The sequence below is a fragment of the Vigna angularis genome, chromosome 3 (genome assembly GCF_016808095.1).
Source record: "Vigna angularis cultivar LongXiaoDou No.4 chromosome 3, ASM1680809v1, whole genome shotgun sequence".
In the NCBI taxonomy this organism is placed as follows: Eukaryota; Viridiplantae; Streptophyta; class Magnoliopsida; order Fabales; family Fabaceae; genus Vigna; species Vigna angularis.
The window spans coordinates 19,942,203-19,959,001 of NC_068972.1; the positions used below are offsets into that span (position 1 = coordinate 19,942,203).

At 34.3% G+C, this 16,799-nt stretch overlaps 2 protein-coding genes across 3 annotated transcripts; one reads left to right on the top strand and one right to left on the bottom strand.

The window, feature by feature from the left end:
• Window positions 1-6,869: 6,869 nt before the first annotated feature.
• Window positions 6,870-11,701, top strand: LOC108326047 (auxin-responsive protein IAA11). Of its 2 annotated transcripts, XM_017559287.2 has the most exons (5): window positions 6,873-7,406; window positions 8,850-9,175; window positions 9,885-10,020; window positions 11,185-11,246; window positions 11,321-11,701. In XM_017559287.2, the coding sequence occupies exons 1-5, from the start codon at window positions 7,114-7,116 to the stop codon at window positions 11,365-11,367; spliced, it is 864 nt and encodes a 287-aa protein (XP_017414776.1). In that variant the 5' UTR covers window positions 6,873-7,113; the 3' UTR covers window positions 11,368-11,701. The 2 variants fall into 2 exon arrangements, with proteins under 2 accessions (XP_052731572.1, XP_017414776.1); XM_052875612.1 differs by having other exon boundaries at window positions 6,870-7,406; window positions 11,185-11,701.
• Window positions 11,702-15,743, bottom strand: LOC108326046 (MDIS1-interacting receptor like kinase 1). The gene is made up of 2 exons (XM_017559286.2): window positions 12,944-15,743; window positions 11,702-12,715 (listed from the first exon to the last, which is right to left on the bottom strand). The coding sequence occupies exons 1-2, from the start codon at window positions 15,585-15,587 to the stop codon at window positions 12,309-12,311; spliced, it is 3,051 nt and encodes a 1,016-aa protein (XP_017414775.1). The 5' UTR covers window positions 15,588-15,743; the 3' UTR covers window positions 11,702-12,308.
• Between the last annotated feature and the right edge of the window lie 1,056 nt (window positions 15,744-16,799).

Consider the following 16,799-nt stretch of genomic DNA (forward strand, 5'->3'; position numbering starts at 1 on the left):
ATGTATTATTTGGAAAAAAAATAGGTTTAATCATTTCCGACATCCCTATTTGTGCAGGATCGTCTCAGATAGGTCCTCGTATTCTAAAGTCTCTCAAATTGGTCCTTAATTGTGAAAATTTAAATCAATTGAGACCTTCCCGTCAAGTTGTTGGACGAGTTAAAACAATTGATGCGTGGGTTGCTGAGATGACCAAATGGTATTGACGTGACACACTACTATTGTTGACCTGGCTTTGTTTTATTTATATATTTAAAAAAGTTAACTTTTTAAATCAAAACGCAACGTTTTTATTTTAGAATAACATATTAGTAGTTAGTTTTATTTAATTTCATTGTTATGGAATTTGGGATAATTGGGAGAATAGGGTTTTGTCGAGGCTTGACTTTTGTGGTCGGAATTTGGGGGACAATAGGGTATGTCGCATCTATTTCGTATAGTTGGTGACTAAACACTACAAAAATTACGTATTTTAGAAGGGGGTTTTTTACCAAGGGTTTTGAAAACCTTGGATAATTTTTGGCAGTTTTTCTAAAACCGCAGTTATGTTTTATTTACTTTTTTTAATTTTAAATTTTTTAGCAGTTATGTTTTATTTATTAAAAGTTATGTTTTTTAATTCTAAAACCTTGGATTACTTTGCGCCTCCATGATTTTCTTGGCGAATGGCTTCTCTTTGCCTCTCAATTTCTCATCCTTCACGGCTTTCCCCTCCTTTAAATCCCTAATTCTTTGGCTTTTCTCTCTTTGAAATCCCTCCTCCGTCTATCTTTCGAAAATCTAGGGACCATGGCACCGCAACCGCTGCCTCTCTATTGTCATCAAAATACCCAAGGAAACCATGGTCCATAAAGTTGCGTTGAAGGTTTAAGAAGATCCATATCAGCAATTACAATCACAAGTAAGGTTTTTGTCCTTTTTTTTCCTTCAAAATTTTTTTATCGTAGTTTTAAGAAGTGATTAGGACTCGGGAGTGAGTTTGTACAAGGAAAATGGTAGAATCGCGACTGTTCTCGACTCAGTATGTTTTGTCATAATTCTGGTTTCTGGTAATTTCAGGGGCACTCTAATATCGACGTGATTTTGTACTGAAGTTCCATATTTCAGAATTCTTTTTAAATTGTCACTGACCTAGTTGGTGAAATTTCGCAGAACGCGATTTCTTTTTAATTTTATATTTTTGTGGCGCATGCGTTCAGGGTAGAGCTAGATATATGCATATTAGTAAGTAGCATTGGTCTATACTACTGGTTCATACCTTACCATTGCCTGTGACAGAATCCTTACCATTGTCGTGGTGGACTAGACAAAGAAAGCTAGAAAGGGAACCATCCTTGCGAAGAAAATAAATGATGCGTGAAGATGCCTCTGATTTTGGGAACACTGAAGTGGATCCTAATCTTGGAGTTTCTTTCGCTGTCAAAGATGAAAAGGATGTTAGTGACCACGAGCTTGAAAACGACACTAGGGAGCCTGTTTCTTTACAAAGAGATGAAGATACTTATTATTACTCTACTCATACTGGCACTGGTCAGTCTCCTAAAAAAGGGAACAAGAAGGATGTTGTAGGTGCATTAGGTATGGAAATGGAAATTCTGTTCTCTTTTTCATCTCTTACATCTATTATACATATTTACCTTTTATAATTTCCTTTAAAAATATTTAATTGGATTACACAATTGATTAATATACCTTAGTCACATATCTTTATGCCCTGAACCATGAGATTTATTGAGAGAAGAAAATGGCTATCGACGAAAATCATGTTTTAGTAAATTAATTGAAATGGTGTGGCGAGGCAAGTAATTCTTACTCAAACTGCATTAATTGAAGACTAAACCAGATTACATTCAAATACACAAAAAATCGTCATAGTTTGCAACAATTAGTAGACAAAACTTAAGAACACACACTCCTCACTTCATCCAATCTTGTCGTTGAAGTAAGAATATCATTAATAAGTTCGTCCAAGTTTACACAATGAATTTATTACTTTTGAAGCATAGAATAATATGTCCACTTGCAAATGCAAGGTAAGGTAGTGAGCAAGTGATCCACATGGTAGGTGGGACCATTCATTGGACCTCAACACAGACAAATTACCCATGTTTCCAGCCTAAGGTATTTTTCATTCTTATCCTCAAGCCAAACACATCATTGTTCTCATTATCTTCCTTAGATGTTCAAACCATGGCCTGATTTGTTGTAGAATTTTGGTAATCTTTTAGGCTCCTAATTTTAAACTGCAAGTCATCTCTTTTAGGCTAGATATAAAATTCCAACATAGCAGCTTTTCTTATCTTTTAAACTGCAAGTAATATTTTTTAGGCTAGATATGATATTGGCCCGCAGCTTTTCCCAACGGCTTTCCCAACCGCGGGTAACGCACTTTCCGGGGGTTAAAATCGTTGAAAACGGAAAAAATAACCCCCGAAAAAATTGGAAATTTTTGTTGTGAAATAGCACCGATATACCCTATTGTCCCCAAATTCCAACCACAAAAGCCAAGCCTCGACAAAACCCTATTCTTCCAATTATCCCAAATTCCACAACAATGAAATTAAATAAAACTAACTACTAATATGTTATTTTAAAATAAAAACGTTGCGGTTTGATTTAAAAAGTTAACTTTTTTAAATATATAAATAAAACAAAGCCAGGTCAACAATAGTAGTGTGCCACGTCAGTACCATTTGGTCATCTCAGCAATCCACACATCAATTTTTTTAATGTCGTCTAGCCAACTTAACGGAAAGGTCTCAATTGATTTAAATTTTCACAATTAAGGACCAATTTGAGAGACTTTAGAATACGATGACCTATCTAAGACGATCATACACAAATAGGGATATCGGAAATGATTAAACAAAAAAATATTAACATTCATCTACTTTTTAAAAATGAAAATTGTATCCAACTAAGTCTGTATCAATCGGATAGGACCACTTCAATCTCTAGTCACTATTAACATAATTTCTAAGCACGTGTGGAGAAATTGAAGAAAAAACACAACGCGTTTGGTAATTTCTTTTTATCATCAAGGGTTTTTTTATAACGTAATATAGTGATTAAATTATTTATTTTTAAATAATACAAATTAAAAAGGTTTACAAATAACAACAAATTTGATAGGACCTTGATTGGGAAAGAAAGATTAAAAAAAATGATGATAATAAAATAGAGGTTTATGAATGAATAATAAAAGTTAAAGGTAAATTGAGTGGGAGTGAGAGGTGGGGTGAAAAAGGAGAAAATTGTTTGAAAGGGAAAAGCAAAAGGTTATGGTTTTATGAAAGAAAGGAGCAGAATGAATTTGGCAACATGTATTGGAAGGTAAGGTTGCACTCACACATATGAGCATGGCTATGTGTCTCCTAAAAGAACCAACAAATCTGGGTTTGGGTAACAAAAACTAGATGGATCCATGATTTTGTAAGGAATATTAATAAGGATGGGTGAGTTGGTGAGCGTTGTGTGTGGTGAACTGTCGCCATTCCCCACCACATCTCTCCATTAAACGACACCTTATTTTCGTTTTCCCGACCCCTGTCATGTCTGGTCCCACCTTTGTCTCCTTGTCGTTTGGAACGCATTTCTGGGTCCTACCACACTCCCCCTTCTTTCTCGCCTTTCCTTGACTTCTTCTATTTCTAACCTTTTCTTTTCTCCCTCTTCTCTCTATAACTATTTATTTCACCTTTTCCTCACACTGATATTTTCATTGTCTTTCTTATGTTTTCATCATCTATCATGATTATTTTCAAAATTAAAATTTATTACTAATATATACTTTTGATACATCCTCTCATAATTTTAATATAACTAAATGATTTAACTTAATTTTTTAACTATGCTTACTTTAAAATATATATATATATATATATATATATATATATATATATAATGTTTTATAAAAGAGCTATACAATACAAAACTATATACCTTTGCAACAATTATTTCCTAACAATCATTAGTTATCATTTAATTGATGTCACAAGCGGATAAACCATAACCAAACACAGAAAATAAGATAAGGTATAGAGATAATTTACGACTTATAAGTTTTAAATGAAATAGAATATACATAGCAACTCAACATGTAACTACATATCTTTCACAAATTATATAATCAACAATCAAGCATAAAGGCTCTCATAGTCCATTCATATACCAAGAACCACATACATAACTTCTGGAGGACTAAAGTATTAAGTATCACCCTGAGACCTTGCTTCCGCCTTTACTCAATCATTCTTACCTCTTAAAAGCTATAATTATAACATATATGAGTTGCTTCCCAATCCATAGACCATGATAGGATAAATTTAGTATCTTTCCTAAGTTTGACTATTGTCAACACTCTAGATATGAAACTCCATCGACTCTCACAAATAGTTCTTTTCATCTATATGAATTTAATTACTAATAGAGTCATGATGATTTAATTTCAGTGCTTGTCCTCAATACACCCCACATAAAACCAAGTCATTGTAGTATTCTCACCCTAAGAATAACTACCATAACATTCCATTCATATGCACCTTAATTTAAAATAAACACTACCAATTTACATGTTAATAATTCATCATTTTATTTTAATTTAATGTTAATAATTCATCATTTATTTTAATTTAATGTTAATAATTCATCATTTATTTTCTATTGCATTAGAATAATATTCAAATACATTATTTCCAATAATTACATCAAAACGGTGAAACATATGTTGTGATCAAATACCTTTAATCAAAGATCTCAACAAGAAAAATAAAGATTCATATATATAGGACCACCTCTCTAATTTTCAGTTTGGTCCAATGGTTAATGAAATGGAAATTCTTATTTTCTAAAGTTGACTTGGAATAAGAAACATAGTCTCGTCCAACGAGAAGTTGGCTCACCCATCGAGAACACATCGCTACATCTTTGCCAAAACTAAATTTAACACTCACTAAGTGAGAAGGTCTCTCCTTCTTCTTTGTTAGAAACAAGTGATTGGCTCGCCCAAGGAGCCTCCATAACCCAAACTCCTAAAATTACATAACAAGGGTACCTTGGCTCTAATGAGTGTCCTCATACTTTTTTTCAAGTTAAAAACAATATCAATTCATATAAAATGATTCATTAGAAGCAAAGATACCACTTTACAACTGCAATTCAAATTTCACACATTAAAGATCAAGTTAATATGCAACCCATATCTCACATTTAATCGTTTTTATTCATCATACACACTCAATTAATTATAACATACTAATCTACAACAAATTTCACACATCCAATTTTCTCATCAAACATCATCACTCATTAGAATTCATATACTATTAATGCAATTATAAATTAAAACTAACTCACATGGTGTAGACAACATCGCCCTTTACTCAAAGTTGCTCACAGAACTTTAGTTCTCACATATGTTTAAACTACTTACCTAGACATTAGATCAAAGATCTAAACATACCATCACAATCACAACTACATAAATATATACTTTGATATATTTTAAACCACATACATGAATCATTAAACTCTGTGTGCCTCAAAATGCTAAATTAAACAAAAAACAAAAAATAAACTTACTTTTTTGAGATTTTGATCAATGAGAAGTATAAACCCTAGTGAATCTATATGTGGTCTTTGATAATCAAACACATGAGAGATAAAAATTTAAGAAAAAGACAAAAAAAGTTATAAAAAGTATTTATAGAGAGATTATAATTTTTATAAAATAAACTCAATTAATATAGAATCTATTTAAAGTTGAATTTTTTATTAATAAAATAATTGAATATTATTAGTGAAACTAATACTCTTAAATTGTTTTTTATGTTTTTAAACTTTCGTGAGTTCAATGTTTCATAAAAATGTGTGATTTTAAAACTAAATTTATGTGAATATTTTACAATTATAAATAATAACATATTACTATATACATTATTTTCAATAAATATTAACATATCTTTTATAAATTCAATAGTGTTTATTGACTGTAGAATTTAATTATAATATAATTTATTTAATCAGAATACATGATTATAATAAATTTTAATTGTATGAATGCAAGAAACATATATTCTACGGAACGCAGCGAGTAAACATGTGTGTGCGCGTGTTTGAATCAAGCTTATTTATTAGACTGTTTTTCTTTAATAAAATAAGATCGGTTGATTTTGTGACTTTTTCTCAATTTATTTGGTCAAACAAATAATCCAACATGTCTGGTAAACTAATTCCAAATCGGGTAATCATCTATTTAATTTATACTCAAATTTCGTACTAAAAATAAATTGAAAAAAATACTCAGTAAATATTAAAACATGACAACCAAAAATTATATATATTTTTTAATGTAGAATGGCTTATTTAAAACGTGTGTAAATAGAAATTTAAAAATAATAGAAATAATTGTAATTTAATATTATATACTAGATGAATTTCCTTATAATGAATCACGGAAACTAAAAAGTATAACTTTAATAATTGAATTTATTCTCAAAAGTAAAAAACTGCTTGAACAAAAAAAGAAAAGAGGAAGCTATTTCTAGCACATAACTTTAATAAATGAAAAGAGAGAGTTGTATGAGGCACGTGGTTAGCGACTTTGATTGAGCAAACAAGAAAATGTGGCTCCCGAATCCTGTGGTGTGTGGTTTAGTGCATGTCACGATACGATAGAAGGGAGGGTGAGAAAATGAGATGTGATGATCCAATTACAATGCTGCAAATGTGCTTGATTCTTGACAGAGTGTAGAGTGTAGACAAAGAAAAAAACTTGATAGAGAATCTAGAAAGAAGATGGAGAAAATATAAATATATAATAATAATAATAAAAGTACAATCAAGTTAAAGCAGAACATCGATGGAGGAACCGCACAAACCAGACCAGACATGTGGGCCCATACTGCCTAATGCTCTTTCCCCTTTCTCTCTCTCTTTCCGACACACTCTCTCATTTCCATCAACATTCCCACCTAACCGTTTATTATACTCTTCTTCATCTTCTCCAAAAACTCAATTTTCCTTCAAATTCATCCACCCTTGGCCTGTTCTTCCTCAATTTCCCAAAAAGATAGATTTTTTTTGGTTCTTACTGGTTGTGTTAGTATTGGGTCGATGTCAACTGTGTCCAAAGATGACAACTTGGTGCTGTCTTCGGAGGACTCTTCTTGCCCAGAAGAGTCTGAGATCGAATTGGGTCTTGGGTTGAGCATCTCAGGCCCTTCTAAGTCTTACCACCATGTCCACGCTCATGCTCCTTCTTCTTATGCTAGGATTTTCACTGCCAGGGCTTTTCCTTCTTCACCATCACCATCACCATCACCTTCCTCTTCTTCCTCTTCCTCTCCCAACATCACTGCTGGCACCAAGAGAGCTGCTGAATCTCTTGTTGCAAATAATCGTCCCGGGTAAATATATATGTTTTATTCTTAATTTACTTTACCTATGTTTATTGTCTTGTTTTGAAATTGGATAGGTTACCTCTATAATTTTTTGGTTCGATCTTGTTGAATTTTTCTCTGTTATGCAACTATGTATGCTGGGTTTTATGCTGCAGTCTAAATTCACCCCTTTTAATTTGTGAATTGATGGATCACACGGTGTTACTCAGCCGAAGGAATTTGAAGAATTGGACTGAGTTTGGAAAGTTCAAAGACTTAACGATTTAAGGAGTTAATGGATTAGAAGTGTACTTGGTGTTTTTGATTGCTTTAATTTTACTTTTTTTAATATTAATATCTTAATACGGGGTTACCTTTTAGACCAATTTTTCTGTTTGAGATATCGTTTTGTATTGCCACAATCGGCGGGAGGGTTTGATAAATAGTAAGTAAGGTGATGATAAATGTAGTGATGTTTAGAAGTGAGTATTTGTATGTTTATGATGATCTAGATTCACTAGGTTGCTCAGATGTGGGAAATTTTATACCATAAATTCTCAACGTTGGAGTCTTTCATTCTTGTGAACTCTGAAGAGCAAGATTGCTATGATTTTCCTTTAACATAACTGAAACTAAATGTTATCGACATCTATGCTGGTTGTTTCTTTAACCCAATTCCATCGATAATTATAAGATCTAAGAAATTCAATCTAATGCTTGCTCAAGAGTTTCCTTATAGATAGATCCAACAACCTAAAAAAAACAAGGCCAACTGCAGTACTTAGTTCAGCTCTTGTAAAAAACGATGGTATGTTTCGTCTGCTATCTGGATCATGTTGATAATTAAATAGTTGATTTGTTGGATCAAAATAAAGCAGATTCGGATCTTATGGAGTTGGAGTTTACCTATTTAGTGTGTGAAAGTGTACAAAGTTGTTGATTAGTGTTGGAAGTCCCACATTGACTAGAGATAAAATCAATTTATAATATGAGTGCAAACCTCACCTTATAAGCCGATCATTGGGGTTGAGTTAGGCTTAAAGTTTACTTCTTAACATGGTATCAAAGCCAGGTTAGAGTCTATCCTAGCAAGATTTGTATGGACATATTGTTCCATCCACTATTGGACCACCCACTAATATCTAGTCTCACGCTCGAGATGTATATACATCAGCGTGAGAGGGGTCTGTTGGAAGTTTCACATCGACTAGAGATAAGGTCAATTTATAGTATGGGTGCAAATTTCTTCTTACAAATCGGTTTTGTGGGGTTAAGTTAGGCTTAAAGTTCACTTCTTAACAATTAGCAACAACATAGATGAGTGGTAGAATGATTTGCTTGCTTTTAAATTGTCCCCTTTTTACTATTTCTAAAATAACTGATTTGCATTTACTCTTTCTCAACCAATATTTTTCTAGTTCTTTCACTCATGGAGGTACCATTTTTGTTGTGATTGAATTTACGGAACAGTCAAGTAGTTGGATGGCCTCCACTTCGGACATATAGAGTGAATAGCTACAATATCCATGCAAAATCAACAGAAGTATTCAACTCAGTGCCTGAGAAGAGTAAAGGCAACAATACTGTGGTAAGGAAAAGTGCTGACAATGGCAATGGTAACAACATTAATGCCAAAGAAAAAAGACAGCTCAGGAGTTCCCTGTTCGTCAAGGTAAATATGGATGGAATACCGATTGGGAGGAAGGTTGATTTGAGCGCTCATAGTTCCTATGAAACCTTAGCACAAACGTTGGATGACATGTTTAACGAATCAACCACAGTCACCACTTGCAAAGGTGAGTTTACTAGTTGTTGGTCATTATACTCATAATAAAGCGAATGTGTCTCCTTCAGGCTTTAAGGGTGTCCTGACATGTTTTTATGATCACTGAGATTTTATCTGCATCATGAATATTTTGTTGACTTTGTATTGTTTCTTTTCTGTGTCTGCATAAAATATGGCTTTGTTCCTCTTTTCTCAACTAAGTTCTAGGCATATCTTGTGAATAACTCAATTTTATATTCTGAAGTTTGGTGAAAAATTAGAAAACTGAGAAGCATACGTGGGATGCATTTTGCACAATGTATTGTAGTAAAGGGGTTTTAAATACTATTCTTCCTTTCTCATTTCCCCTTTTTCGTATCAAAAATAGATTTACTTTTTGTAGTCCGTTTCTTCAGGCATATCTCAATATTAGCTATAAAGTAATACAACACTTGTAAAAGATAAGATACCAAACAACAACTTGTTTAGGATTATCTCAACTCCAGTTTCAAGATACTTTTAGGAGTTTTCATATAGCAATTATTTCTTTCTTCCCCCAAACAGTGACATGAGACTATACCAGAACTTGATGCTAAGATTTTGTCATTAAAATAATTCTTGCATGTAATTTTTTGTACTACTCTCTTAAGCATTTTGTTTGTGATAGATGATACCATTTAAAACTTTCAGTGGTTTATATTACTTCTTTCCACTAAGGGTATTGACATCATTTTCAATAGGAGCAAATGGTGAGGATCATGGAATTATTATTGGAGGAGAAAGGCATTCAAAATTGTTGGATGGATCTTCCAAGTTTGTGCTCACTTACGAAGACAAGGAAGGAGATTGGATGCTTGTTGGGGATGTTCCTTGGGGGTAAGTGTCCTCTCTTGTTCTTCGTTAGTTTCTGAAGATTATTCTTGTATGAATATTTCCTGTTTATTGTCTAAATTCATATACTTATTAGCAGAATATTAAGAGTAATTTAGATATCTTAACGACAATATTAGGATTTTCTCATTAAATGTACATTAATGTTAGATGAATAAGATACTCATAAGGTGGAAGTCGAATGAAAGGTAGCCATAGTCTTTCCGACTATAAGGCCATGCAAAGGTCAAATAGGCCTAACACTCGTCGAACATTTTCCAACACCCTCGTCGAACTTTTCCCGACACCCTGGCTTCGATTGAAAAACCTAGTAAATGCTGTTATGTGGCCAATTTCAGTTCAAGTAGTTAACATCGAAAGATTATTTTTATTCATCATGCATTATTTGTCTGATCTCAACGAATGGGAAAAAATTCGGAAGTTATTTATAATACATGTCCAATCTCAACTTAACATGAATGATGCAAAATGATTCTAACTTGAGCTTACAAGTAACACGAGAACTTATCATAGTTAGAAAATGGTATTGAAAGAGAACCATAGGAACATAATAAAAATACAACCAAAGGTCTTAAAAATAGTGCGACGCTCTATTGGGACTTGGGCTTGGCCCCCCAAATTAAGAAGTTCTTTATGATCCAAAGCACACTTAAATGATCTGAGTTAAGAGCAATTAGACTTTGAAACATAACTAAATTTTAACATTAAATTTTGTTAGCTATAGAAAGAATAGTTTTGCATCACATTTAATTAAAGTAATACTCCCGCTTTCCTTTTTATAGGATGTTTATAACATAATTACACACATACATAATGTACCAAATTAGCTTCGGTATTAATGACATTTAATACTCATGGGCATCGTGGTTAGGACTAGCTTCTTATAGCCCAAACCACTATAGTATCTCATAACTATACTAGGGAGTACCTGCTGGCTTTTGGTGCGATGTTATGTCATATTAGGACTTGAATAAAGTCATTAACTTAATATATTAGATAGGTTCATGCCTTTTTTCTTTAACACGGAGAAGTATTTCATGATTGTAGTTTTATGTTAGCTTGTATTTTTTCTATCTTACCCAAAAAAAAGGATCCTGTGTTTCCGTTCTTTGATATTTATGTATATTGTTTTTGTCAATTTGCAATCAGGATGTTCCTTAGCTCGGTGAGGAGGCTAAGAATAATGAGGACATCTGAGGCTAATGGACTTGGTAAGCAAATGCATCGTTATTCCAAACTCAACTTACGCTATATTTTTCTTTTGCTAATGTATACTTGTCTGCAGCACCAAGATTCGAAGAAAATATCAGACAGAAATGCAAGCCCATATAGATACTGTTTCCATGGCTAAGGACACGGGGAGCCCTTCACTTTAAATGTAACACAAATAGAAGAGGAAAAACAGAAAGAGAAAAGTAAAGATATACATACTGCAAGTATATTGAGAATGATCAAATCTTGCACTTTTGTTTAATTAATTCAGTTTGTTTGTTTGTTTGTTTGTTTAATTTTGTGTCTTTTTCTCTGCCTCATCATCACTTGGAGGGTGCTGGCATCATAGATTTTCATGCAACATTACTAATCATACAAGGCAGACTGCTTCTTAGTGTTGTAAATGTGGAATGTTTTCTAACTTTCTCAGCTATAAAGTTTTGATTGTACTTAATTTCCTTGCTACTGTAATTCAAATTTCAGTTGAATGACTACCTGTTTTAGAAACTGACCAGTACCATAATTTTAATATGGCACTCATTGAAAATTGTGGAAGAATAATGCTTTTAGTGCAAGCCTCGCAATAACTTGAAGCACAAGTCATCTCTCGGGTTCACAAAGAATAACTGCGGGAGTTTTGATCTGAAGTCTTCATTTCTAGATATTTGTGGCACTCATTTTGATGCAGATGGATCTTGATTTAGACATGGCAAAAATGATTCGTAAATAAGAATTCCATTGACTTTAACCAATGAAAAAGTATGTTATTTGCATACATAGCCAAATACGCATGACAAAATGAAACAAAAAGGGAAATTATATGCGTTCTATTCAAATGATGGTAGGTACAATTGCTTTTTATGGTTCTCATCTGACTGTAATACATGCTTAATCATCAAAACTACAATACATGGAAAATTCCTCGCAAAAGTTAATCCATCTTGATGTAGATATTTTAACACCACTGAATTGACTACGAAATTACAAGAAATTCACAAAACTACAACTGTAAGTACAATTAAAATCTGGTAGCTGGCCTGGGAAAACTTCAAATTAGGTTTCTAAAGAAGGCCATTAACTGCTGGTTTGCTAATATTAGCTGGCATTTCCTTGTTAGCTGAAAATGTTTCACTGCTCCTGCCACTTTTTCTCCTAGGCTTTGCCTCTCCAAGCATCATTCTAACATCCCTCATGGAGGGTCTGTCCTTGGGGAACTTGGCAGTGCATAGAAGTGCTATCTTGAGAACTAAAATCATCTCTTCTTGAACATACCTGCAGTTTCCTACACTCGGGTCTAATGCTTCATGTGCAGATTTTTTGTCTATCTTCCTTCTAATCCACCCTACTATGTCTATAGATTCTCCAAACTCTGGTTCTAAGGGCCGCTTTCCAGTCAGAAGCTCCAACAGAACCACTCCATAACTGTAAATGTCAATCTTTTCATCCACTTTCAAGGAGTATCCATATTCTGCCAATAAATCAGGGAAATGATTACAATATAAACCTTGTAAATCTAAGAAGTACGAAACATTTATTCGCAAATAAGAATGTTGGCTGTCTTTCTCTTCTATCCTATTTTTCTGATAGAAAGCTGTGTTTTTTAGGATTTAAGTAACTAACTGACTCTTTAACATGCTGAAAATTGAAAAAAATAATAGTCATTAACCTGAAAAGTATACATGAACTAGTAACTCACCAGGGGCAATGTATCCATAAGATCCAGCAATCATGGAGACTGTTTCATTCTTCCGGAGCATCATCTTAGCCAACCCAAAATCTGCTATCCTTGCATCAAGATTTGCATCAAGCAGTATATTATTTGACTTTATGTCTCGATGGATAACAGGTGGATGACAATCATGATGAAGATAAACAAGTCCTTCTGCAATTCCTAGAGCTATGTTATATCGGGAAACCCAGTCTACAAGTAATCTCCCAGCTTGTTTACCATGCAGAGCATCTCCAAGGTTTCCATTGTGCATAAATTCATAAACTATCATCACATCAGCGTCATTGTAAAGAAATCCCAGTAGTCTAACAATGTTCCTATGCCTTAACCTCCCTAAAAGATTCACCTCACCAACAAGGTCATCACTGCTTCCTACTTCGATATCAGATCCTGATCTCCACAACTTCTTGACAGCCACGATTGTACTAGATTGTGGTATCTCAGCCTTGTAGACAACCCCAGTCGCTCCCATACCAATCATATTTGTATCCTTAATGCAAGATAAAATGTCACTACTTGTAAAATCAAGCCTCTGAAAGGCCATCAATCTCCATGGCCACCCCTTCCTACCCTTATAAAATCTTTCCTGGAAGCACAATCCCTCAGTGTACCACCTTATGTATAAAGATCTTGCTACCACAGTCGTAACCCCAATGGCTAGTATAGATGATATTCCAATGATCCATCCTACAATAATGTGCTTTGGATATGAATTCCCACGCCTTAACGGATATGCAGAGATTTGGACACATGGGGGGAGGACAGCACCACACAAGCCAGCATTCCCCGCAAGATCATTTGGGTTTATTGTTCTTAGCACTCCGTTTTCTGGGACAGGACCTTTTAACTTGTTGTGCGAGACGTTGAATGTTTCCAAAGCTGGAGAGCTACCAAAGTTTCCAGGTATTTGACCAATCAGAGAGTTGTTGGCAAGATCAAGAATTGCTAATGTAGGCATGCTTGCTAATGCTTTTGGGATTTCACCCGTTAATTGGTTATTCTGTAGGTTCAAGTTTACCAATTTCTGGCATGATGCAAGGCTTGCTGGAATGCCTCCAGAGAGTTCATTTCGTGAGAGATCAAGGACACCTAGTGAGGGACAATCCTGGAATTCGTCTGGGATTTCACCTCTCAAGTTATTGTTCGAGACAATTAAAGTTTGCAGATTTGAAATGGAAAGAATGTTTGAAGGAAGAGAAGAGTGGAGATTGTTTGTGGAAAAATCAATGAAAGAAAGGGATGTAGAAGAACCAATGTCATTAGGAATTCCACCAGTGAGACTATTGTTTGCTAATTCTAACCTCTGAAGCTTCCTAAGCTTACCAAGGCCCACAGGTATTGTCCCAGAAAGAAAATTGTTCTGAATTCGAACACGGACAATTGAAGGACATGTTGATAGGCTTGCCGGAATTGGACCCATGAAGGCATTATTGAAAAGTATGAGCTTGGTGAGATAGCCTTTGGTGCAAAGAGTTTCTGGAATCTCACCGGAAAGCAAATTAGATGATACATCCAACCACAGCAACGGTGAATTCTTGCCAAGGTTTCTAGGCAATGACCCTGACAAGGAATTGTTCCATAGCTCAAGCACCTCAAGTTGAGGCAAGTCTCCAAGGCCAGAAGGCACAGGACCAGATAGCCGGTTGCGCATGAAGTTCAGAAGCTGTAAATTCTTCAGCTGACTTATTTCAGCCGGTATATTTCCTGATAACATGTTGTCTGACAGATCCAGCTGCACCAATGAAGTCATGGTGCCAATTGTCGGTGGAATCTTGCCTTCTAATTTGTTTTTGTACAAGAAAACTGTATTCAACAGTTTGAGCTTTCCCAACTCGGCTGGAATTTCACCACCAAGATTGCCTTCTGCTAAATCAAGATACTTTAACATGGTCAGATTTCCAAACTCAGCTGGAATACCACCTTCAAATTCATTATATCCAAGGATCAAGCACTCCAGTGATGAAAGTTGGCCCAACTCTCCAGGGATTTCTCCAGTGAGATTATTCCCAGATAAACCGAGGAACTTCAGCCTGTGCAAGTTACTGAAGGATTTTGGAACTGACCCTTCAAAGAAGCTGCCTCTGAAATCTAAAGTCTCCAAGGAAGAGACATTTCCCAGATCCTCAGGAAGAAAGCCAGAGAAATTGTTGCTGGATGCATTTAAGGTCGTAAGTCCCAATGCCTTTCCAAGGCCTAATGGAAAGTCACCAGTGAAGAAATTCTGGCTCACATCAAGAGTCTTGAGTGTGGTGAGATTGGCTATGGATGATAATGAAGAGGAAAATTCGTTGCAACACAAGTTGAGAGAAGTAAGACTCTTTAGACTTTGTATCTCATTGGACACAATGCCACTCAGATTCATGCGGGAGAGATCAAGGCTATCTACTACTCCAGCTGAGTTGCACTGGACACCAGTCCAGTTACAATGAGCTGCACCCTTTCCTTTTGCTTTGACCAACAATTTCCAATCAAGCAGGCTATTCAGTGGATCAATAAGACCTGCTTTTATAGAGAGTAAAGCAGAAGCTTCATCATTCGCTGCAGCCGCAAAGCCATATGAGAAACAGAACATACAACAGAAGTAGAAGAAAAACTGAGTTTTCAGCTGCATCTTTGTTGTTGTTCTTTTGTTTGATCAGTGTCTGAGTTGTGCAGCATTTGCACTCTACTGGAGGAGAAGGGTGATCATGTGGGGGTTGGAAAGAACTCTGACAGAGAGTAAATTCTCAAGTTTGTGTGGAAAGGACAAAAGAGGATGGTTAAGGAGTTGATTCCATATATAACAGTTTAGGCTAATGATAATAAAGCATTGATTAGTTGTAGTCTCTTTTAAGGGATTTTCAGGTTAGTGGATTGGTATTACAAGGCAGATAGTAATGTTCATGAAAGGACGGTGAAGCTTTGGAATTATTGGAAGCTCCTCCGACATCAAACATGGGAGAGAATGTGGTCCTCTTATTCAGTTAGTTTCTAATTCTTCCTTTATGTGTAATCATCTTATCATTGTCAACTTGATGATGGAGGACTAATGATGCAGTTATTGTATGTTTTATACATTAAAAAACTGTCATTTCTTCCTTATTTGTTTATTATGAATCCCTTTAAGGCAGTTACATTCTTGATTAAACAATTCAGAATAATGGAATGAAAGAATCTAGAACATCTTCATTGAGTGAGTTATTCCCTTTTGACGTGTTTCTCTTGCTAGGTAATAAATAAATTAATACATAACAAATCATCCACTCTGTATGTGTAATTTTTTAACTAATACCTATGGTATATTCATAATTTAACTTATCAGTTTTACTAATAAATAAATGGTTAGATATACGAAAGATAAATTTACTCTCTGGATTATCTTCTTTAATATCAATTATCACCACACTTCCAAGACAATTATTTTATCCAAAAAAAAGTTTTGTAATACCTATACATTAATGTCTCCATTATACAAGATCTGAAGTCATATTAGTGTTTTTCTTTATTAATATTAATTTACATTCTTTATACTCTTATGGACTTAAACGGTACATTGCAGTATCATTCGCAAATAAATTTCATTATGTTATTCTTTTATAACTCAAAAAAAAGTTATTTCTTTAACTGAATTTACAACTTTACCTATACAATTTATGATGCAATTTTCTTTAACTGCATCTCCTACACTCATGCGACCTCAACGATACCTATATGACAAAATTTATGATGCAATTTTCTACATTAGCATAACATCCAACCATTTTTTTTTAATTTTAGTATATTTTATATATTTAACACTATTAAATTTGTATACACATAACTACATTTGAGTGAACCTTTAGTG